A 25,653-nucleotide genomic window follows, 5' to 3' on the forward strand; every position below is an offset into this window, starting at 1 on the left:
TCCATCTCAAAAAAACATAAAAAACAAGGACACATTTCTAGTGTCCTTAGCAGTCAATGGTAGGAGGAAATCTTGCAAAATGAGAGACCACGAGACAGTCAAACATGAGAGCAGGCAGAAGGCAGCCAGTGCCGGCACTGGAGGAAGGTGATGCGGGGAGGGATGCGGACAGACCAGGGGCAGATCTGAGCCAGACCTCAGTGGTGACGTAGTGACCAGCTGGATTGGGACTGGGACATAACCTAAGATACTCAAAAGGGGAAGGCCTTTAAATGGAATGATTCTGCAGGGGAATGGGCAGGTGTGTGGGGCTGCCGTGGGGGATGATAGATTCAGTTTTCATCTATTTGGTGTGTTTAGTTAAAAAGTCTGCAAGGCCTGAGAGAGAGAGAGAGAGAGAGAGAGATTGAGAGAGAGAGAGATTTCCAGGGGTAACTGTGAACGTAAACAGAGTACTGGTCTACCCGTGTTTCTGTTGGCTGAGGGATCCCAGAAAGCCCTTGCATTTTCCAGATAAGAGAACACTCTGTAACAGAGGCTCAACATCATCTCAGCTTTCTTGGATGACATAATGGCACTTCAGCATCTTGCATGGCCTTGGGGGACCTTACCGTGAGGCTCGATAACTACTGTTGAGTTTAGACCAATCTTCTTTGGCCTTCTGATTAAGCAGTACCCTCATTTTATGTCCTTTTTTCTCCTGGAAATCAAGTTGACAACACCTCAAACAGAACAGCCATTTGAATTACCTCCCTGGTAAGTTTCCCAATGAAACCAGAAGACTAATTGCAAAATCATAGGAGAACTCATTATGAGTACACTGAACTCATTCTCTATCTTTTTCTGCATATACTTGAATGGCATTTGGGTTTTCAAGGACTAGAAAGCCCCTTTCCTTTCCTCTCCTCCACTTCCTCCCACCAAACAAACTTCTGGAAAGCCAAAGATTCTACACATTATTGTCCTTTTATAGATGAGGATATCAGAGTTTCCAGACTTTCAAGAAAGAATGGGACTCAGGAAGGCCGAGAATAAAACGCAAGAAGTGACACTGTCCAGAACACTCGCAGATGCTGCAGGCAAGTCACTCTTCCCCTGTGGGCCGGGGAACAGATAGGTAGAAATTTATGTAAGAAAAATCTAGGACTTTGGTTGAGGATGGCCTAGGTCAAATCCCACGTGACCTCATACTACATCAATGGACTTGGACAATGGACTTCACCTCTCAGAGCCTTCCTTCCAGCTGCCATAAAATGGTTGGAGGTCCCTTCCTCAAATCACTATGTGTGGATTAACGAAGTGTGAACTAGCCCAGAACACGGAGGACATCACAAATGTTACTTTTCTTTCTTCTCATATAACTGTTAACAAAATAAACAACCAAATCATCTAATTATCAATGAGTAACAAATTAGTCAATAGACATAAATGTTAACAACAAAATATGACTGTTTTCATTATTAGTAATGAAAACAAGTAATTAACCACTTATTAATTAACCAATCACTCCGATTATTAATGAAACAACACTTGATCCCTCTAATACTACAGTGACTATTTAATATGATTAGTAGTTACAACGATGATGCATGAATGACCAATTAACCTAATTATCATTAATAAATAATAATGATTCCTAATAACCACCTAATTCCAATTGGATTTATAAAGTTAGATGGAATTTGAAGATGCATGAAAATTACTTGCATAAATTAGCATGACAATCAAATTTCTTCGTGACTTGGACATGTTTATTTTGGGGGGAAGCTATCCTCCTCTGAGATGGTAGATCCCTGTGGCACTAACCCTATGATCTCCCACTTCAAGGGGTTTCTGCACAGAGGCCCAGGCCCACAGCCCCCCCAGCCTCTTCTCAGGTCAAGGCCTCCCCTGCCTGCATTTCCACCAATTCAATGAACTTCGTCCTGAGCACAGCACCAAGCTGCACTGCCTGTGCATAAACACTTGGCCAGCCCAGACACCAGATTTCCAATTTTCCTAAAAGGCTGCCAGGACACAGGAGTCACCACATAGGACATCATGGATATGTAGATTTATTGTAAAATTTTCTAGCAGGTGGAATATTTCATTTTGAAAGAAAGGCATGAAAAGCATCTTATAGGATCCCAGCCACCCCGGGGCTTTGCACACTCTGAGATGGCAGTGCTGGCTCTTCCCATAATGCCAAGCTAATTAAACTCTCTGAGCTTGGTTTCTCTAGATTTGAAATGAGGGTAAGCAAATTTTGCTCACAGGCAGTTATAAAGAATAGACACGATTATGTATGAAAGCTAAAGAGAATGCTTGGCAACAGCAGAAAGCAAACACACATGTTTCCCTTTACTTCTCCCCGCTGCTCTTTCAGGGACAGGCTGCCATGGGATCAACCTCAGTTTTCCAGGTCAGTGTCAAGATCCTGCTCTGGGCCTCCACAGAGCCCTGACTTCCTCTCCAAAGTTCAGCTCAGTGGATTCTCCTTCCAGATTAATCCTGTGCTTTTGTTTGATGATGCTTTGACATCTTGAGGCTTTGTGGATGTAGGGAGGGCCTTCCCCTTCCAGGATTAGCTAATTCCTAGAGATCGCAAAGGACTTACTTGAGAGTAGGACTCTGATACGCAAACTAGCCCATCCCTAGTCCACCTTCTTCAATCAGGCTCCTGTGGTCTGGGACAGAACACTAACTCTCTGCCCTAAATTTCCCCTGGATCAGGTACTAGACCGTGAGAAACCACCCATACAGCTTGGAGCCTGCAGAAATTATTCAAACTGTCCAATCCTAAGCCTGCTCAGCAACTGACCTTGCCTCACCCTTGCCCAGTAGAGGCTCCTGCCCAAGTTTGCCTTTCACTTGTTCTGCCTCCAAACTGCCTCTGTTGCTCCCCGACAGCTCTGCAGGAAACGGACACTCCCTTCCATTGAAACCGTAAGGAGCAAACCATCTCCAATGACAGTCATCTCCTGATCTGTGGGCCTCCCCTTGCCTGAATAAATACAAGATTTAGGATTCAGATGAAAACACCGTCTCTATCTGTGTCTCTTTCTGGCCCATTAATGTATGAATCCTCATGGCATAGACAGCAGTTACTTAGATTTTACATCCCCAGAGCTGAATTTGGTACCCAGTGTGAACTTAATAAAAACCTATTGAATGAATAAATCCATGAATGAGAAGCAAATGCATGATGGTAAGCAGGAAAAAAACAGAGGCAAGGCCCAGGCAAGGTAGACACATGGATATGTCAGGAAGAGTGAATCAGAGGAAATGACTGAGATGCATTGAAACCCGGGCTCTTGCTATGGAGAAACAGGAACGCTTTTATACTGTTGGTGGGAGTGTAAATTAGTTCAACTATTGTGGAAGACAGTGTGGCGATTCCTCAAGGATCTAGAACCAGAAATGCCATTTGATCCAGCAATCCCATTACTGGGTATATACCCAAAGGATTATAAATCATTCTATAAAGACACATGCACACGTATGTTTACTGCAGCACTGTTCACAATAGCCAAGACTTGGAACCAACCCAAATGCCCATCAATGACAGACTGGATAAAGAAAATGTGGCACATATACACCATGGAATACTATGCAGCCATAAAAAAGATGAGTTCATGTCCTTTGTGGGGACATGGATGAATCTGGAAACCATCATTCTCAGCAAACTAACACAGGAACAGAAAACCAAACACCACATGTTCTCACTCATCAGTGGGAGTTGAACAATGAGAACATGTGGACAGGGAGGGGAACATCATACACCGGGGCCTGTCAGTGGGTAGGGGGAAAGGGGAGGGAGAGCATTAGGACAAATACCTAATGCATGTGGGACTTAAAACCTAGATGACGGATTGATAGGTACAACAAATCAACATGGCACATGCATGCCTATGTAACAATACTGCACGTTCTGCACATGTATCCCAGAACTTAAAGTAAAATAAATTAAACTTTAAAAAAAAGAAACCTGGCCCCTTAGCATAAGAGTGGCTGACCTGAACACAGCTTTGATTCCATCAGGCAGTGGCCCCATCCAGGCCACCAGGTGGTGCATACTGCAAATGCTATATTGCCTGGTTCTTAACCACTGAGATCCCTGAACACATTAGAGTGCACAATTACAGGGTGCAACTCCCTGCCATGAAAAGCCTGGTAATGTTTATATCTATAGCACACAGCTCAATGTCTGGCATTCAGTAAAGATTTACTGAATGAAAATGACTTCAAAGTTAAAAATGAAAGAATGAAATCTCTCTTCCCAGATAACAAACAAAGAGTTGTAAGGGGAAAAATTATAGCTTAAAATAATTTGATAGACCTGCATTGATGGTGATTTTAAAATATACAAGGTTGACTCACTATGAAGCAAGGTAATAAAACATAAGGCAAAACCCACTCTGTTTTTCATTATTAATAGCAAAATGCCACAGTGAATGTGAAATCTTTAGAACATGGTGAATTATGATGGATCATATATTCCTATTCCCTGCTGCATCCTGACCCGAATGAAGGGTGCAGAAATGAAGTCTCAGATTGCATCCAAGGTGCCATCTTTCACTAGAAGGCTTTCATGTCAGCCAGCAGGAAAAACTGGCTTCTGAAGTGCAGTGAGCAGTGTTTTCCGGATGACTGCCTCCCTGCCAACGCCGACGGACAGTGTGACTGCCACCTCAGGGGGTCTGGTGTGGGGGCGGGGGGGGGCCGTCCAGTCCCAGGTGGTGCTGAAGCCAGCTGCTTTACCACGGCTCTGGGAGGACAAAGCAGAAGAGTCCAGCAGTGACTCGTGCTTACCTACTTGGTGCCAAAGAGGCCAGGAGAACAGGGACAGCCATGTCTGTCTACCCCGTGTGCACTATGCCTCGGGACCTCGTTATCACCTCTCACAGTCACTGCTCTTTCTCAACCTTCGGATGTGCCCTCCTTTTTTGTGGTGAGAGCTGAGCCTGGGTCTCTGCCATTCCCTCTGTGCCTTCTGCTTGCTGGTCCTGCTTCAGCATGAACTTACTGATGACAGGGGAGGCCCAGACTGGGGGATAGGAGTGAAGATTCGGTGGGTGGGGGGGGGGGGTCAAAGAAAGGATGAAGGGAGTTCTTTACACTGCAAAGGCCAGGCATAGAGCTTCAGGGGCTTGCCCTGTTTTGTCCACACTGTGGTACCCTGTGGGGAATGCATGGTGATACTGCATTTGCAAATAAGGAAGACTAAGAGAGTTGGGCCTCGGTCATGTAGGGAGGAAGGGATATGGATTTGAAGCCAGGTGTCTGCCTAGCAGAGGGTGGCCCTGAGTGAAGCCCTCTGCACCTGGTGCCTCACCCCTCATCTATGACATGGGGACAAGGACCCTGAGGGTACCTGTCTAGATGGGTGGTTGTCAGGATCCACAAGGCCATCACTAGGATGGCACAGCTGGACCTGTGGGAGCAGGGCCAAGTATGGCCCGTGGGAGTTGGGCCAAGTATGAGGACAGAGGAAGCCACACCAGAACTGAGTCCTAAGAGACCGAGAGAAGCTGGAGGAAGGAGGAGGAGGCAGAGAATCCAGGGAGCTAGGACAGCACCTGCCTAGGAACAGAGGCCTCTGTGACTGGGGCCCTAACCCCATCATTTTACAGATGGGGAAACTGAGGCCTGAGCAGGGGAAGGACTTGGCCAATGTCCCAGTGTTTTGAAGGACAGACTGAGACCCAAACCAGGCCTCTTAGCTCCCATGACAGTGGCCGCCCTTTTGGTTTTCCGGCGTCTGTGGCTGAAGGGGGCTGTAAGCTCCCGTTACAGCTCTCACTGGGTTCATCTTCCTATCCCTGCTGCTGGGTGCCCTGTGCTCCAGCGGCACCACATGCTGCCCGATTCCTGCCCAGTGCTGTGCTGTGGTACACCAGGTCCCTGCAGAGCTGTGACCCAGGGAAGGTCCTCCCTTCTCTCGCCCCTGCCTGGCTGGCAGTGCCTTGTCTGCCAAGGGGAGACAAGCCTCCTCGTGGCTGATTTCCCCACCACCTCATCCTGGGGTTCCCCCCTCGCCTCCCAGCACTTCCCTTTCTCCTAGAACTGCTCATCACTTTTGTCACCCCTGTCTGCCTCCTCCAGATGGCAATTCCTTCAGGATAGCCAACAATGGTCATTCAGCTCCCACACAGGACAGCGGAGGAGGAGGGAGGCAGGTCACATGACCCACTGGCCGTTCTTTTTAATAGTTTGATGAGGTGGCCAGCAGGATTCTGACTGCCCACCTGAGTGCTCCTGTCTTTTCTCTTAGCATTTTCTCTTAGCATTCTCTTAGCATTTCCATAGCATTGCTATGGAAGAGAATGTAAAAGGTAGTTACCTGCGGCCCCAGCGATCCAGGGATTCCAGGTGGTCCCACATCACCTTTCTTCCCCTGAGTGTAAAAGAAGAAGCTAAAATTAACAAGCAGGCAATCATCAACCAGAGCTGGTTTAACAATGAGTCTCGGTGGACATTTGGGTCTTTATTATTCTCAACCTCCCGGATTAACATTTGTCCCTCAGGAGCGCCCCACAGAGGAGCAATGTGGAATCGGAAAATGGACTCAGGCTTTTTCCGAGTTCAAGAGTAAGGCTCTGGGTTCCAGCTCTGTACTTAAATGTGTTTGGTAACACACGGCCCCGTATTCAAAACGTACCGAAAGATATACCCGAGAAAAGCCTCCTTTTAATCCCAGTCTCAGCCACTCAGTTCCTTTCCTTGGAAACAACTAATCTTACCAGATGTCGGTTAATTCTCCCAGAGAGATTTTATGTATCCGTAAGCCTTACACACACACACACACACGCACACACAAACACACATACTCCCCCGTCCCCCTTTTCTCCACAGACTTCAGCATGCCATTCAATCTGTTAAACTTTGCTTCTTTATTTCCATTTAATGTATGTAAGCCACATCCCATATCACATGGAGAGTTGCTGGTATCCTTTATACAGGTGCATGGTTTTCCCCGTGCAAATGAGGCATGATGCACTGAAACAACCCTCTCCTCGTGGCCAGGGAGGTTACCGAGGGCATTTCTGCTCTTCTGCTGTGGGAATCCACACTTCAGTGCATATATGTTCAGTATCCAGTAAGGTGATGTTGTGGGGCCCTTAAATAGGGGTGTGGGCCATCTCCTTAAATAGGGGTAAGGTGTGTGTTGGTTAGTTTACACAATGTGGTAATGGCATATATTGTATAACAGAGGTTATCTGAAGGACAGAATACAGCCCTTTTTGGCGTTGTCCTGGTGGATTTTTGATTAAATGAAAGCATTGCAATCGGAAATTGAAAGTAAAATAAGACCTTGATAAGATCTACCTTTTTTGTGTGTGCCTATTTCATGGCAAACTCTCTTTCTAGTTCTTCCCACATGGTCCTTTCTTAATTTACTCTGCAAGAGGATCCCGGAATGCCCATGTTTTCATCCCATTGATGAGTGTGCAAATCGAGGCTCAGAGCTCATGTCTCTGTCGTTGCACAGCTAGTAAGGGGCAGAGTTCAGACCACACCCAGTTCTATGCAGACTAATAAGTTCTAGGCACACTAATAAGGCCTTTTTTTTTTTTTTTTTTTTTTTGAGACAGAGTCTCACTCTGTTGAACAGGCTGGAGTGCAGTGGCACAATCTCAGCTCACTGCAACCCCCACCTCCCAGGTTCAAGTGATTCTCCTGCTTCAGCCTCCTGAGTAGCTGAGAATACAGGCATATGCCACCACGCCTGGCTAATTTTTTGTATTTTTAGTAGAGATGGGGTTTCACCATGTTGGTCAGGCTGGTCTCAAACTCCTGACCTTGTGATCCACCTACCTCCGCCTCCCAACGTGCTGGGATTACAGGCGTGAGCCACTGTGCCCAGCCAGGCCTTTTTCTTACCTTAGACTGTGCCCAGACTATCCCACTATTTCCCCACTGGTCCGCATCTTTCTCATTTCTTCCCTCTCTCCACCCCTTCTTTTCTCCTTTCCTTCCTTTTCTCTTTTCCTTTCTTCCTTCCCTCCTTTTTTCCTTCCTCTCATATTTAATGAGCAACTAGTATGTGTTGAACCTAGGAAATAGGCTGTGATCCCTCTACCCACACCCTCCCAAAAGCAGCCCTTCCCCAGGCGCAATGGGCTACAGTGTTGCCGTATTCTCCTGCCTCCACTTCCGAATGCTACCATCAAACCAAGGTCTGTATTCTACACATAATCCTCGAGGAGGTTGATGCCACTTTATTAAGGGAACGAAGGTACTAGGGTTGCACATGAGGGAAGTTTGGTGGAGCTCAGAGGCAAATGTTCTTTACAGAGCTTCAAGCCCTAAAATCTCAGGGGTCTCACACATTAGACTTAGCCCATTGTGGTTGAAAGTGGAAGATAAATTCTGCCTCTTTCTCCTGCTTGGTTGTCCACACACTCAATCCTCCTAAATGCCGAGCCCCGGGGACCCCGGCAGGATTAAGGTACGGCCTCTGCCGATAAGGGGCTCGTAGTTTGCTAAGAAGGTAGACACAAGCCCATGCAACGACCACTCAGCCTGTGCTGGGCATGCAGCAGCATCAGGAGGTCCTGGTTCTGCCTAAATGGCTTAAGCAGATGTCCCAGGGAGGTGGTGCTGATGTAATGATGGAAGGAGAAAGAAGAGCTTTCCAGTGGGACAAAAACTGACTGCAGGGAACAGAATAGGAAAGTGTACAGAGGCAGCTGAGAGCCAGACATTGGCAAAGACTGTGTGTCACCCAGGATGGGAGGCTGTAGGATGCAGTCAGCAAGCAGTCGTGAAGGTCTTGAATGGCCTGGACCAAGCACAGCCCCGCAAGGGGTCAGGGGTTTCAACTGACCACACAACCTGGTCCAATCTATGCTGGTCCTAGGAGCAATGGGGAGGATGAATTAAGGCTGATCAAGCTGCTTCTCTCACTGCCCAGCATAACCCATAATGTCGCCTTGGGCCAGCCCACCATTCTCTCTCCCCAGAACCACTGCAATAGCCTCCTAAACAGTGCCTCCCTGAACACATTTGGCCATTGCACTTTTCTCCTCAAAGCAGCCAGGATGATATCATTAAAACATAAATCATGTCACGTCTCCTCCGCTCAAAACACTGCAATGCCTCTCAGCTCACTTAGAGCAGAACTTTAATGACCTCCAGCCTGCCCTCCACGAACTCATTTCCTCCAACCCTCTTCTCATTTCCATGTACTTTCTTCCCACCTCCAGCCACACTGGCCTCCCACCTCCACCTTGAATCTGCCAAATACATTCCAAACTAAATATCTCTCCACTGGCGTTTCCTTCTGCCTAGGTTTGTTCCCCAGGTATCCACACAGATCAATTCTTCAATTCAATTTGCTTTCTGCTCAAATGCTCCTTTAACTGAATGTCCTCTTTGGCCAGCCTCACCAGAATAGCACTCCCACTGTCCCATTGTGTCCTCTCACCCTGCTGTAATTTCCTTAGTGTGGATCCTCACCAGATGTACCATTGGCATTTGTGCTTATTTACTGTGTGTCTACCCCTACTGGGACACAAGCCACCTGAAAGTGGAGTCGGGCTCTGTTTTTGTTTGATGCTATATACTGTGGCTCTGGACAGTGCCTGCCACATGGTGGACACTCAATAGACATTTGTGGGCTGAATAAATTGCCCCTTTGAGAACTACGCAGTCCTAAGCTATGACAGTGGCACTGGGGAGAGCAGTGAAAAGTAAGAGAAAAGTGATATCAGGGAGGAAGGGAAGATACAACTTGGAGATTTATTGACTAGCAGAGAGAGTGAGTGAGCCTGGTGTAGAAGCCCCTGGATCCACACCTTTGAGCTACAGAATGCATCGGGCTGGAGGGTGCGATGATGTCTGGGTCACAATGAGTTTCTTGATACTTGCCAGGTAGAATTCAAAATGTGGTCACAGATACCTTCAGAAGACAGCCAAGCCTTGGAGGCACTGGGTTTCTCCATCCATCTGATCCTGCTCTGATTAATGCAGACATCGGGAAGCTGATCATAAGACAGCTAAGAGTTGTCAGTTCCCCTTCCTCAGGGAAAGGAAACCAGACACCTTCCATTTTCTATCTAGACAGACACCCCCTCCAATTGCTTCCAGGTGACTCTATAGAGAGTCACTGGTTATTTACAAGATGAATAAACCATTTTCCCTCAAGGTCAGTGGGAGGAACTGGTGAATAATCATCAGAAGTTAGAATCCAAGCCAGCAACGTAACTGTGTTGAGAGGAAAGACTGAAAGGAGAGATTGGAATATCTAATGGTTAGTAGGAAAGGATGAGAGAGAAGGGATGCAGGGCCATGACTGAGCAGAATGACTCATTAAGATGCCGATGTGGTCGGGGGATGAAGCATCAGTTCCCTCTCTGGGGTGACACGATCACCATTTGGGGATGCAGCAAGGTCTGAGCAGCTCTTTGCTTCCTCAGCTGACCCCAGGATCTTATGTAACAACGTTACTCATGCTCAGGAAGGTGAACACCTAAGTTAACAACAGGATTTGTAAAAGGCATGAATGCAGGAGGTGTTCCTGTGCCAGGAAAGTTGAATCAATTGATCTGGAAGAGCAGGCATATGGGCAAGTAGGAGGCACGTGGTGGACTAGAGAGAAATGCAAAGAAACACATCTATGGAAGCAAACATCATAAGCATTAGGTTTTCAGCAAGGAGAAAAAAACCAAAAAGGTGGCAAGAGGCCAGAGAAAGAAAAGCATCAGAGCAGGTCTTTCATGGGTCATCCATGAAGGGGCATCACCCAGAGAAGCCTCAGGGTAACATCTCTCTGGCCTCTGTACCTTCCACTCCCCCAGCGTCATGGGCCATTCCAGTGTCTCTCAAAGCTGGCCTTCCTTCTGTAGCCACATCAATTGGTGGATGGTGATAGTGGTAATGGTGGTGGCTTCCTTCTGTAGCCACAGGAACCCACCCGGTTCCCAGGCCCAGTCTCTTCCTTCAGGCCCTCCTGGGCCAACCTGTGCAGGCAGGTTATCCTTCCCAAAGGGTGAAAGAAGCTCTGTCCAAGTCACTTCTCTTCTCTTAAGTAGTTAGAGGAGCTTCATTATCCCAAAGACATATCTGAGCTGTTTGATTTGGAAATTCCAAGTCCTGGGGTTCTAACCTACCTTTTCAATTAGGTGTCCAGGGTTCACACCACTGTCTCCCAAGCAAGAGCCCAAATGGACTGCTTAGCTCAGCCCCAAACACCTGCTTAAGACTTCCGATGCCTGAGCCGTTGCCATGCTGCTCCCTCTGTCTGTAATCCTCCCTTCACAGCTCAGCCCACCAAAATCACATCCCAGTTCAGTGCCACCTTTTCCACGAAGCTTCAGCAGTAATGACAAATAACAGTTCAAACGATGAAAAATAAATACTTGAGACATGGATTCCCCAGAGCTACCCAAGAGCTAACAAGTTAGAATTGCCAGGGGTGGGATACAAAGCTCCAAGTGAGTAGAATCAAAGGAATTCTCTGTGTTCTTTCTCTCAACCCCTTTCCTCTATGATATTGTAAGGAAAAGAAGTCTAAATCTAAGGTACATTGGAAGGATAAGCCATTTAACCTGCTGAGTCTTTGTTTTCCCACATGGAAGATTATAATCATGATAATTATTTCAAAAGATAATAGGAGAAGAAATGATTTAATATTTGAGGAAGCTATTTATAAAACACAATAAAGCATCCTTCAACTATAACAGACAGTGATGAGAATGAGGCGGAAGATGATAATGACTATGAGGAAGAAATAGTGAGAGTCATATTCTGGCTCCTTTGTGTTCTTGTAGTGGGTGATAGACTGTGCGCCAAATAGATCTGGTTTCAAAATCTCAACCTCCTAGCAGTGCCACAGAGTTTAAATTAGATGATGCCCACAAAGTACTTAGTAATAGTGGTTATGGTGAGGACAGTGGTAGCAGTTGGTGATTTTGATGATAATGATGGTGGTGGTGGTGGTGATGGGGTCTTGTGGTGGCATTGATGGTGAGGGCATTAATGGTGATGGTGGTGATGGTGGAGTTGATGGTGATGGTGGTAGTGATGGTGATGGCTGAGTTGATGGTGATGGTGATGATAGTAGTTATGGTGATGATAGTAGTGATGGTGATGGTGATGGTAGAGTTGATGATGATGGTGGTGATGGTGATGATAGTCACGATGGTGATGGTGATGGTAGAGTTGATGATGGTGATGGTAGAGTTGATGATGGTGATGGTGATGGTGATGATAGTAGTGATGGTGATGGTGGTAGTGACTGTGATGGTGGAGTTGATGGTGATGGTGATGGTAGAGTTGATGGTGATGGTAGAGTTGATGATGATGGTAGTAGTGATCGTGATGGTGATGGTGGAGTTGATGGTGATGGTAGTGATGGTGATGGTAGAATTGATGGTGATGGTGATGATGGTGGTGATGGTGATGATAGTGGTGATGGTGATGGTAATGGTGGAGATGATGATAGTGGTGATGGTGATGGTGGAGTTGATGATGGTGATGGTGGTAGTGATCATGATGGTAATGGTGGAGTTGATGGTGATGGTGATGGTAGAGTTGATGGTAGTAGTGATTGTGATGGTGGAGTTGATGGTGATGGTGGAGTTGATGGTGATGGTAGAGTTGATGGTGATTATGATGGTGATGGTGATGATAGTGGTGATGGTGATGGTGGAGTTGGTGATGGTGATGGTGATGGTGGAGTTGATGATGGTGATGATAGTAGTGATGGTGATGGTGATGGTGGTAGTGATTGTGATGATGGTGGAGTTGATGGTGATGATGGTAGTGATTGTGATGATGATGGTAGAGTTGATAGTGATGGTGATGGTAGAGTTGATGATGATGGTAGTAGTGATTATGATGGTGATGGTGGAGTTGATGGTGATAGTGGTAATGGTGGTGGTGATAGTGGTGATGGTGATGGTAGAGTTGATGGTGATGGTGGTAGTGATCATGATGGTGGAGTTGATGGTGATGGTGATGGTAGAGTCGATGATGATGGTAGTAGTGATTATGATGGTGGAGTAGATGATGATGGTGGTAGTGATCATGATGGTGATGGTGGAGTTGATGGTGATGGTAGTAATGGTGGTGGTGATCATGGTGATGGTGATGGTGATACTGCTAACATTATTGGTGGTGGTGGTGATAGCAGCAACTCTAATAAAGGTAGATGTAGCAGCGGCTATGTAACCTCTGCAGTTTTGTCCCATAACTGGTTGCAGAGATTTGAAAAATGCTAGAAAAAATAAATATTGTGGAAATAAAGAGCTGTTTTACTAACAATAGGCCTGTTTCTTGTGATTTTTCTTTTTTTCTCTTTTAAATTGCTACCCAGCACAATATCTGGATTAAGTGTTTATAATTTATCAAGAGGGCGGATTTTTCAAGCCATTCTGAATGCCAAGCTGCTGAGCGGAACTGGTATTTCCAAGGTTTCCTGTCTGCCCACAGAGAGGAGGGAAGCCTAGAAATTCGGAACAGCAATTCTCTCCCAGCCAGGATGAGTTAACACAGTCATCTGAGGGGCCATTAACAGATAAAAAGATTGCTTGTGCAACGGATTCTAATATGTGCCGTATGGTCTTCTGCTCAGTTCCTGTTCTCCAGACCTCCAAATGTCAAACATGATTATTTTCTACTGGTTAGAGCTGAAATCAGGTGTGCAGGGAAAACCTAGGGTGTCCTAATATAAACCCTGGCTTCATGCCATGAAATGAATCAAACAGTAGCCTAGGATCCAAACAACACTGTTACCATCTGGTAAAGCAGGAAAAGGCAGGAAAAAGATTTTAGAATGAAAAAGGAAAACAAATTCAACCTAGGCTGCCACTGCAGAAAAAGACTGGCCATGTTTCCTTCCTCAAATCTACTGGAAATCAGAGGTGGTGGGCCAGATAAACTTCGACAATAATGAGACCCTTGGTTCCAAGGGAAAGCCAGGGATTAAGCTGATGCGTGCCCAGTGCATCCTATTGGACAGGCATGGTCAGGTATTGAGTGCCCTAGATCTATTCAAAGCATGCACAGCAAGGACAGTTAACTTCCATGTTAGAATTCTGATATGCACATGGACACACACACACACACATACACACACACACACACACACACAGACTCATACTCACAATATCGAAGCAAAGAGGGTGGAGAATCTGGAGCCAGGCAGATCTCATGCCCCAGGTATCAGTACCCCCATTACCTACAGCCTGGGTGACACTCAGTAATTTGATGTATACCTTTAAGTCTTAGACTCCTAATTAGTGGAATGGGATTAAAACCACCATATCTCATAGAATCCTTGTGGGAATTAAATAAGAATCATGGGTGCAAACAGTTCCCAAGGGAAGTGCCTGCTATGCAGGGACTATTCCATCAATGTTATTTCCTTTCTCCCTTCTCTTAGCTATACACCTTTAAAGAGAGATTCCATTTTTAACATGTGTTCTTAAAGTAAATGACACACAGTCAAGAACACCGTGGGATGGGTGGGGAGTACTGCCATCTTTGTAAGAGGGGACATCTTGTTGGATAGGATCACCTCTCCAGTCCTCATCTAGTGATGAGAGGGAAGAGAAACCAGAAGATATTGAGAAAATGATCAGAGGAACCAAAAAGGTTGTCACCCACTGTGGGAAGAGCAACGACAAAGATCTAAGTGACCTTGAGAAGGTCATTCACGTTTCTGGATGTATTTCTCACTGTGAGTCTCAAAGATCCCTGCTGCCACAATGCTTCCATAGACATTCCAAATTTTACATTTCGTTGAAATGTGTCACAATATACAATTTTTTTTAGCAATTTTTCTTTTTTTTTTTTTTTATCTTCCAGAGGAGATGAGAGATGATGTCTAGGTGATTTCAGCCGAGACTCAGTGCCACAGAGCAAGGCAAGGTGTAAGAAGGGACCACGTTCTCTTCTCCAAAATGAGGCATCCCCTGTAGAAGGTGAGAACACAGGTGACCAGGCACCCAGTTCTGAATCTTGTCCTCTTCTAGTCATTCACTTATGTTCCCTAACTGTAGGAGATTATATTAATGCCATTATCTATTACACATATTTTATATGCATATTCCTATTGTATTTATAACTACGTGTCTATAAAATATGTATGTTTTACAGGTGTGAGCGACTCTTCTCATTACTATGGTTACAAAAATAAATAAGAAAAAGTCCTTCCTCTCACAGTCTTACATTCTATTGAAGAAAACAAAAACAAATTCTCAAATAAGAAAAATATCAGATAAATCTGCAGAAAATTAAAATGGGGTGGTGTGAGAATAACAGTGACAGCCATTTTGAGGTGGATGATTCGGGCATGACAATTTTTTTATTGGAAAAGTGAGCCTCCTGGAAGCTCTGAAAGGTTCCACTGCTGCAGTGGCCTTCAGCCAGGCTGGTTCTTCTGCCGAAATATTCCAGATTCAGATGCAACTGCAGCATCTCTCATTTCAGCTAGGTGACAGCGCTCCCTGATCAACCTCCTTAATGCCGAGCTCAGACAACAGGCAGGAAATTAAAGCCTTGGAAAGAGAAATGCAGTCCTTCCCTATCTCTCTGCCTGGTGACTGCTACCGCCCTCCAGCAGGCGGGCGGGCGGGTGGGCGGGCGTCTCCTGCAGCTCCGGGGATGGCATGGAGCGTGCCTCGCTCTCAATTCTCCCTTTCACCATGTCAATGTGGAAAAATACCAGCTTTGTCCAAAATGAATGCATTTACTTTGCCGGGGATTATCCTGTCTGCCTGTTGCTAATCTCTAAAATAAAGGGCCTGGGTTCTGTTGCCCCCAACCCCGTGTTTAGTGTTTGTCTCTCCATGCCCAAGTTCCTGCCTGCTGTCAGCCATCAGCCTCGTCTCTTCCCCTTGCACAGCCTCAGCATGTGCAGTGATGCCCAGGAGCTCTTCTGAGTGATGTTTCAATTGAAGTTGATGAGGAGGAAATGACAGGTCATGGCAAGGGAAGGAGAGAGATAATTTTTTGAATAAGTCATTTTGTCTCGCATTTTCCTGACTCAGCCAGAGACTGACTGAACAGGAAGCTGCTTCCAAGCCCACATTACAATTTGCTTCTACTCCCTTTTTCTCCATAGATGCAGGCACTGAGCTAGCAATATCCACAGGACAGAACACAACCTGAATCAGGGAATTACCCATGATGACTGAAAGGCCATGGGCCCCCAAAAACCCACTTGCTCATCGTCCATGATTCACTAGAGGAAGCAGGACAAGCGGGGAGCCGTCCTCTGTGTTGCTCTGCACCCTGTGCTAATGCTCCCGCCATCCCGCCTTGTCACTCTTGGTTCACTCTCCTCTGCTAGACGCTGGGCCCTTCAGAGCCTGACTTCTGCCCTTTCCTCAGCATGGCCTCCACCTGGCATCCGACCTGAATGAGGATGGGTGCTCAGAAGCCCTATGCTCTGCCCAGCCCCTGCCCTTTCTCAGTGGATCACCGTGGGAGCCTCCTAACTCGCCTCCTTCCTGCAGTCTGTTCTCAACACAACAAGACACGTGAATGTGTTTAGGGCACAACCCGGGCCCCGCCACTGCGACCCTCGAAACCCCAGAATGAGCAACCACAACCAGAAATGTATGAGATAAGCCCATCTTGAACATGAAATTATTTGATGTAGCTTCCAGAAGCAGTGTTCATAGATTTAAGTAAAATAATGGTATTATGGTTTTGTGTCTCTTAAGATTCCTTCTCTTTTGGAGACAACATACTGAAATATTTAGAAACAACATGATGTGATGATTTTAGGACTTGCTTTCAGTGAATTCAGTGGTGGGTAGAAGTGAGTGTTGGTTTATATAAAATAAGTTTTTTAATCACTTATAAGTGTTGAGTGGGTTTGGGGTATATGAAGGTTCATTTTACTGTCCTTTCTACTTTTGTGGATGATCAATCATCATAAAACATTACATCATAAAACATTTTTTCATCGTAAATTTGTTTTTCATCATAAAACATTTTTTGAAAACATGTAAAAGCTCCATTGGTTACTTGCGGTAAAAGCCAAAGTCCTTATGATGGCCCACGAGGCCTGAAATGAACCTCTTCTCCTGCCAGGCCCCTTGCTGGGTCCAGCCACATGGACCTCTGGGCTCTAACACTCTGCGCCTGTGCCTGCCCCAGGACCTTCTGCCTGTCAGGCTCTTCCCCGGCTATCAGTTTGACCAACATCCTCACCCCCAAAGGGCCTGTTCAAGGAAAATTGTCTTCACTGGGCCTTCCTCCATCACCTGCTTACATGCTATTACGTCTCTTTCCCCCTGCCTGCCAGAATATAAACACAATGCGGGCAGGAGCTTCCTTCTTGTTCCTGAACTACTTACTTGCCTACAACACTGCCTGGTACCCAGTAGATACAGAAGAAGAAATATTTGTTGAATGGATGAATCTGTGGAAGGAAAGGTGAGAACAAAAGGGGCAGGAAGGAATAAGAGCAAGTAAAAGAAAAACAGCAAAAAAGTTGGAAAAGGGAACACAAGAGGAAGAAAAGAGGAACTGGTTGAGAGTCCCCAGTATGATGCCAGCAGAGCCTGAACTAGAAGCCTTGTCTGCAGCCATTTTAATTATACCAATGAGTTTCCAAACTGAAGAGGAAGAAGTCCAGGACAAAGCTGATGGGTGTAAGCAAGTGTGCAGAGGCAGGATGCCTTCTCAAGGGGGCACTTTCCATACCCAAAACACTGATTTCAATGCTCCCATTGACTCCCATGGAAAACTCACTCACTTCTGCAAGGCCACCTCAAACATCACCTTTTCCCTTGGATGTGCCAGTTTCCAGCCCCTGTGCTCCTCTCAGCAGACTCCCTCAAGCTGAGATCCCCTCTATCCTCTGAACATCTGTAGTCTTCCTCAGTCTCCATTGAGGTCACCTATTTACATGCACTGAGCTCCTTAGCCGACCTGTGAGCTCCTGGTAGCCAAGACCTTAATGTTTTCAGAAAATCCCAAAGCATTTAGCAGAGTGTCTGTGCATCACAAGAACTCAACATGAGCTTTTGGACAGACTGACACATGGAAAGAAAGAAGGGAGAAAATGAGAAGTCGGGCTTTGGGGACACACAACCCCCTGTGCGAATCCCTGAGGGGCCACTGATGGCTGTGCTGTATCAGAGCCTGTCCTTCGTCTGCAGAAATGGGGATAGCAGGGCTGTTATGGGAGCTGCCATGTAATTGGAGCTCAATAAACACCATATCCTACCTTTGCCCATCATCACTGTACCCCAAACCCTCACCCTGCTTGCTTCTCTGGATCTCCTTGTTTTATTCCTCAAATCTCCAGACCCCGGTGTATTGCCCAATTTCCAAGGCCTATGGATTGTGTTAGGCTCAGACCAGGCCAAGCACCATTGCATGGGTGGCTGGTATTGCTCAGAAGGGTAAAAAGTATTTCTGAAGATGACAATAGTCACCCTGGGAAGCACACCCAGCAGGTTTAAAGAAGTTGTATCTAAGAAGGTGATATGGTTTGGCTGTGACCCCACCCAAATCTCATCTTGACTTGTAGCTCCCATAATTCCCATGTGTTGTGGGAGGGACCTGGTGGGAGATAATTGAATCACGGGGGCAGTTTCCCTCATACTGTTCTCGTGGCAGTGAATAAGTCTCACAAGATTTGATGGTTTTACAAGGGAAACCCCTTTCACTTGGTTCTCATTCTCTCCTTGCTGCCACATAAAGCATGTCTTTCACCTTCTGCCATGATTGTGAGACCTCCCCAGCCCCGTGGAACTGTGAGTCCATTAAACCTCTTTTCCTTTATAAATTACACAGTCTTGGGTATGTCTATCAGCAGTACGAAAATTGACTAATACAGAAGGTATGAGCCTGATGAGTGAGCTCTGGGCAAGATGTTCCCTCCCCACCTTAATAAGAGTAAATTAGATAAAGATGTAGATTTTAAAAACCTTCACAGTCATCTTTATATAAACAGTTCCACCCATCATCTAAGTCTACTTTGGAAAAGTAACAATTGCCCAAGTTCAATGCAAAATGAAAAAAGCTTCATGTAAACATTCATTACATAAATCACAAAGATTGTTGTTTTCTCTTAAGACTATGCAGGAGCATGTTGAGAGAATGACAGCCATGTCAGCTGTCACATCATGCTGCCCAACCAGGGCCAAGTTCCTTCCTGAGCACTTTTTCTCCTAACAACACAGCTGATGACGCCTTCCCCACTGTAGCAAGAAGTAAACCGGCCTGGAGAGACCAGGTGACTTGCAAGGGTCACACAGCTGCTGAGAAGTGGAGCAGTGCTCCAATCCCAGGTGCATCTTGTTCTGAAGTCCAGGATCCTTCCACTCTATGGAGGAGGGAGACACCTGGCTTTGACCCACCTGCCTGCCTCACTTGACTGACAGGGAAACTGGGGATGCTGAATGGGACGTGGGGGCGAGTGAATCTCTGATACGGTTTGACTGTGTCCCCACCCAAATCTCATCTTGAATTGTAACTCCCACAGTTCCCACATACTGTGGGAGGAACCCGGTAGGAGGTGATTGAATTATGGGGGAATGTCTATTCCCATGCTGTTCTCATGATAGTAAATGAGCCTCAGAAGAGCCGATGGTTTTAAAAACAGGAGTTTCCCGACACAAGCTCTCTCTTTGCCTGCTGTCATCCATGTAAGACGTAACTTGCTCCTCCTTGCCTTCTGCCATGATTGTGGGGCCTCCCCAGCCATGTGGAACTGTAAGTCCATTAAACCTTTCTCTGGTAAATTGCCCAGTCTTGGGCATGTGTTTATCAGCAGCATAAGAACAGACTAATACAATCTCTCTCACCCAGTGCACCTTCATGATGCCTTTCTGCATCTCACCTAGCCTTAAAATAAATTATTTGTAGAATCTTGAGAATTCAAAAGGGTTATAGGAGACACAGTTCTTTGAAAACCAAAGACTGAAGTTAACTAGTGGGTAAGTACAGGTTGGAGTCAGCGCTGAATTAGAAGAGCAAGCCATCCCCTTTCAGAACTGAGGATGTGAAGTGTGATAGGGAGGCAACCCCCTTAGCTGAAGTCAATCCACAGCAAAATATATGGCACCATCCACGTCACTGAGCTACAGATTGTCCAGGCTAAGAGAGGCCATATGTGGGATGAGGGCTGCCTCTCCCAGATGCCAGGACTCCATTCCCACCCACCCATCAGTGGTGTAAACCTCCAGAGGCAGGAAGCTCACTGGTCCCTGGAGCTACCTGTCCCGTCTGTGGATGCCTTTGGCCCTCAGATTGTTAACCATGTGAACTAGTAAAAAGTGGTACAAGCTTAAGCGTTACAGTTCAAAAAATGTGAGCTGACTTCCTGCCCTGTGCCAGGCACCTTGGTGGGAACTGGGGACAGAGTTGAGTCTGGCTTTCAGTCCAGTTTGCTGTGGGAGCATCGGAGGGGATGGGGGTACAACCCAAGCATGCTTCTGCAGCCCTCCTCAGAATGTACGGCATTGTTTCAAGAGCTGAACTTACTGGTGAATTATACCCTTACAGTGTACACAATCTAGATGGGAAAACAGGTGCTTAATTAAATTAATTAAATGCCATGATATATCATATTCAATAGTATGGATATATTAGATGCACAGCTATATCATTTTACTCCTATTTTTTCTCACTTTTCTCAAGACTTAGCTCAAATATCATCTCCTTCAAGAAGCCCCCCAGGCTGGGTCAGTTGCCTCTTCTCTGTGTACCCTCAGCACTGGGCTTCCCTGCTCTGGGGCTGGGATCACCCAGTGGATTCATGTCTCTCTATATGACTCGTGGCAGACAACTGACTGATCTCTACGTCCCAGAGGCCCAAATCAAGGCAGAACACATAGCAGAACCTCAACCATGTTTGATGAACTGAATCCAACCCTTCATTCTACTTCCAATATTCATTTCAAGCCCCTGAAACTGACACTGTCTATCTTCTCTGCATGGCATTATAAAATAGGGACCAGTGTGGGTGAGCTGAGGAATCACAAAGAAAAGAGAGTTTACTTACTCGGAGACCTTGCAAACCAGGAGGTCCATCCCTGCCTTCTGGGCCTATTGGACCCTTTAGGAGAAACACAAAGGAAAAAGAGAGAGAAACACAATGGTAAATGCAGGGCTTAAATTCCAAAGCTTAGGCTTCAGAATCTCACCCTCATTGAATAGTGTAATACCATCCCGTTCCAATGGGGAAATTGGGAGGTCCCATTGTCTCAAACCGATAACATTTTAAAACATGTACATCTATCTGATCTGATTAAGTATGTCGAACAGTTAGGATGTAAGAAACATAGTTCATATTTATACTGAGTACTGTAAGCATCCAATAGCTTGCTTTAGTGGTTTGCACAAAGCACACAGAAACAAATTGGAACCTAAGTGTCTTTGATTCTAAGCCCAGTGCCCTTTCCCTGTAGCCTGCTGGCTCAGAAAGAATTGGCATAGACTATCTGACCCTCAGGCAACGGTGATATGCAAAACATGACAGTCTGGACAAATGAATGAAATTGCTAGGAAAGATCAATTTCAATTAACCAAGGAACGTTGGTGCAGGGAGGGGTCATACTGACCTCATTCACATCCTGCCCCCTCGTCCTGCCTCGATTCTGCCGCATGAGCTCAGGCAAGTCACTTGGTACCGTTAAACCTCGGTTATCTCACCTCTGAAGTGGGGATGATACAACCAACTACTGAGCAGTTATGAATGGGTTCTAAAGTTGGGGCACAGCACCCAGGTCCCCTGACAGAACCCTGATTTTTTCCATAGAATGAGGCATACCATGTGAGTGGGAAACTGAAACCCTAAGCTTAAGCTGTGACTCTATCACCACTTCCAGGTGAATTTGGCCAGAAATGCCCTCTCTGCACTTCAGTTTCCCCACCTTCAATAAATATTATTTTCCTGATGATCATACTAATAGCTACTGCTGCTAAATTTTGCGTAACTATACGTGACCAAGCTGCATTTAGGTCAAAGGTCTTTTCTCTTAATAACGCCATGTAAATGAATAAATCAATGGACAAACTGCAGTAATTAAAGGTGTGGATCTCTCTTCCTAACAAGGAGTCTGTTGAGCTCAGGACACACAGAAAGAGAAGGCCATAAAGGCACGTGTCTTTTAAGCGTCAAGAAATGCCTGGCATTGATCTACATGGCTGGCCCTTTAGTGGCTCCACCAGACGTTGGTAAAACTATCAGAGCCTCTTTCATCTTGGGGAAAGGATGAAAGATGCCAGCATTTGGATGCAGAATGCTGAACACTGTTTCCATTTCGAGAATGGGATATATTTTCCTCTCTCTGGGATTGCTGAACACAAACTCAAAATTTTCCATTCTCGACAGAAGTCACTGAAGCCAGCTTCTCAATTCAATTCAATCCAATGAATATTTAGAAAGTAACTGCTCTGCAGAAGGCCCCGAGCTAGGTGCTGCCAGGGATTCAAAAGCAGATAGAAGTGACAATTGATATCAGCATTGGGCTCAGTCAGGCTCCATGGCTCTCTGCTTCAGAGAGCAGTTCATTTAACCTCATAGTATGCTTACATAAGATGCCGCTGCGGCAGATTTCCAAGTTAGGGGTGAATCGAATGAGGATCAGAGATTAAGCAATGTCACCAAAGCCACAAAATTACTTGGTGGACCATGAAATCAGGTGCTCTAGTTCCTAATCCCAAGTGCCTTCCATGGCTCTATTTCTGTAAGCTCACACTACAGTCAGGTTCACTTTCGTGGCCCTCTTGAACACCTGTTGCAGGGCTAGCTCTATAAGCGTGTGTTAAGTTCCCACCATGTGATAAACTCTGTGGATTGAGAGATGGGAGAGATATTGGTCCTCGCCTAAAGAATCTTATAGTCTTGGGCCTCTCATTACTGTTCTTCTCTTAATAAGGACTTTAGATAGGCTGTTTGCTTTTTGAACACTCCCAGGGGAGTCTTATCAATAACATCATGTATTGTACTAAATCCCATTCTGTCTAGGCTAGAGGACATCTTCAGAACCATGGGCAACCCTGTTGGACAACAAGCTAAGATACTCTGAATTTTGAAAGTAGGTAGGTTCAAGACCCTCCCCATGTCCTGTATAACGGACCCTAGAAATAGTACAAGCAGGGGATTCCCATTCATCATCTAGAATTTGCAAATATTTATTTGCAGTTATTTCTTTTTTCACATAGCTGCTTCTTCAGACTCTGAAGTTGCCTCATCCCTGTATCTTCAGCCTCAGTATTTTGCTTGATATAAGGTAGGTGGTAACAAACGTTTGAGGTTTCTTCCTTCTCTCCCTCCCTCATTTACCATAACAAAATCTAGGTAAAGGGAAAGGACTACCCACATATTTTCATCTCAGGAAGAGGCCAAGAAGTTTGCCTCATGATTAAGCAGAACTAGCTCTCTCTAGCTGCTGCTTCTGTAGTGGGGGCCATGAAATAAAGTAATTCCCCCTTATGCAGCTCAGAGGAAGTATTGTGAACTCCATGGTGAAAACAGCAGAGGCTGCACAGTCAGATCTGGGTTCAAGTTCAGTTCTGCTTCTCAATAGCTATGTGACTTTGTGCAAACCACTCAATGTCTGTGCACTAAGTTTTCATTAGTAAAACATGCAAAATAACATCTTTACCCTTGCAAACTTAATAGGCATATATTTGCACAAGAAAACATACTATTGCCGGGCATGATGGCTCACGCCTGTAATCCCAGCACTCTGGGAGGCCAAGACGGGTGGATCACGAGGTCAGGAGATTGAGACCACGGTGAAACCCCGTCTCTACTAAAAATACAAAAAATTAGCTGGGTGTGGTGGCGGGCGCCTGTAGTCCCAGCTACTCAGGAGGCTGAGGCAGGAGAATGGTGTGAACCCGGGAGGTGGAGCTTGCAGTGAGCTGAGATCACACCACTGTACTCCAGCCTGGGTGACAGAGCAAGACTCCATCTCAAACAAAAAAAAAAAAAGAAAGAAAAAGAAAACATACTATAGTATAGGCCTTCAATATTTGCCAATAATAGATCTGAAATATACATGTATATATGCATAGAAAGGTAAATACTGAAACACGCTGCTTTCTCTGCATTATCTAGTTTAAATCTCTCAACAGTTACAACAATTGTGGGCAGCTCTGGAAACTGAACCTGGATTGGTCACAGAGACATAAGTTAGATATTCTGATCCAAAATCTTTGATATAAAATTGTTCCAATTTTCCTAGAAGTAAACATCCCTTAAGTTTCTTCCAGTTTTACCCCAGCAAAAACATATAAATACATCCTCATAAAGAGTGGGCCTCAATAGCTTAAAATAAATCTGATCTATGTTCATTTATAAGTCAGTTATTTTATTCCTTTCAATAAAATACAGTAACTTGAAAGCAACAGCAGCACATTGCCAGAAGAAGCAACTTTAAAGCAGTGACCCTGTGGAGTGTACTGTATTCTCATTAATTATCCTCGATATCTGAACTCACATCATAAGATAATCACAAGGGCCTTTTGGAGGGCCTCTTCCCAACTGGTTATTTGCATAACATTAAATTCTTAACAGAGGGAGAAACCAGAGGCTGAAATGTCCCAGGCCACTGCAAAGTCAGAACTGACCAGAAACATGGGGAAAGTGAGTAGGTTGGAAATGATTCAATCAGCATGTAAGTGTCCAATGTTTTTATTCTACTTCATCTGAAAGGAAAATAAAAAATCAAACTGAATCCTCAGAAACCCCCACCACAGCCCTTTGGGGACTGGGGGCTCTGAAAGCAGGGTGCCTGCACTTCAATCTCATTCCACACATGGCAACTGTGTGATGTGCAGAGTTATCCCACCTCTTCCAGGCTCAGTTTTTCCTATGTGAGATGTGACCACAACAGCACCTCCTACTCAGGTGATGCGGAGGCACTTGAGATAATGCCATGCTCAGCACCGGGAATGACTATGATCTTCCAAACCCAGAAGTGTGCAGAGCAAACCCTGCGCGGGAAAGGGACAACTTACCGGAGCTCCTGGAGGCCCAGGGGGGCCTTGGTGACCTCTGGGTCCTGGAGCTCCCTGGTAACACAAGCCAAACATGTGTTTAGTCATGACTTTTCCTCCATATGATCAGGCCCACCACCACCCATGGCCCTTTCCTGACTCAAAGTTTACTTTCCAAGTTCTCGATAGGGAGCAGGGGTCTGGGAGTGGGTATTTGCATTCCTGGCAGAAAGGCAATGGGAGTCTGAAAGGCTCCATCTGAGCTCAGCCTGAGATCATGGTTGTGGCTTCTCTGTTTCTGCTGTGACCTAAATCCCCATGAGAGGAGGACGCACGTGCCTCTTACCTGTTCCCCTTTCAAGCCCTCTCGCTGCACCTGAGAGACAAAGCAAGCATTAGCAAAGGTGCTGGCCTTTCCGCACCCACAGTCAACCTCTCTCAGCTGCACTAAGGCCTTTCATTCACAAGCCATGCTGTCACGCCGTGCCTCCTGACTTTTCTCTGATTCTGCCCCATTTTGAGTGTTGAAAGTCTCCTATCCAACCCATGTCCTTAGAAGAGCGCTGCCTTATTCTTAGCAGTGAAGATCATCCAACAACCCAATCCCACCAGCGCCTGCATCCATGATTCCAACCGCTGGTGACTCACCACCGAGCCTGGTACACCAGGCAGGCCCGCAGGTCCCACGTCACCCTGCACAGAAACAACAAATATTTCAGCGTAGTTACTGGTGCCACCTTCTGCGGCGGTCCC

At 45.8% G+C, this 25,653-nt stretch overlaps 1 protein-coding gene across 1 annotated transcript in view; it reads right to left on the bottom strand.

Moving 5' to 3' along the window:
• Positions 1-25,653, bottom strand: part of COL22A1 (collagen type XXII alpha 1 chain) — a 297,548-nt gene that overhangs the window by 141,254 nt on the left and 130,641 nt on the right. Inside the window, exons 18-22 of the mRNA XM_025394525.1 lie at positions 25,549-25,593; positions 25,247-25,276; positions 24,922-24,975; positions 20,954-21,007; positions 6,323-6,376 (exon numbers count right to left, since the gene is read on the bottom strand). Coding sequence (XP_025250310.1) covers positions 6,323-6,376; positions 20,954-21,007; positions 24,922-24,975; positions 25,247-25,276; positions 25,549-25,593 — 237 coding nt within the window. The remainder of the gene's footprint in view (positions 1-6,322; positions 6,377-20,953; positions 21,008-24,921; positions 24,976-25,246; positions 25,277-25,548; positions 25,594-25,653) is intronic.

The sequence above is a fragment of the Theropithecus gelada genome, chromosome 8 (assembly GCF_003255815.1).
Source record: "Theropithecus gelada isolate Dixy chromosome 8, Tgel_1.0, whole genome shotgun sequence".
Classification (NCBI taxonomy): domain Eukaryota; kingdom Metazoa; phylum Chordata; class Mammalia; order Primates; family Cercopithecidae; genus Theropithecus; species Theropithecus gelada.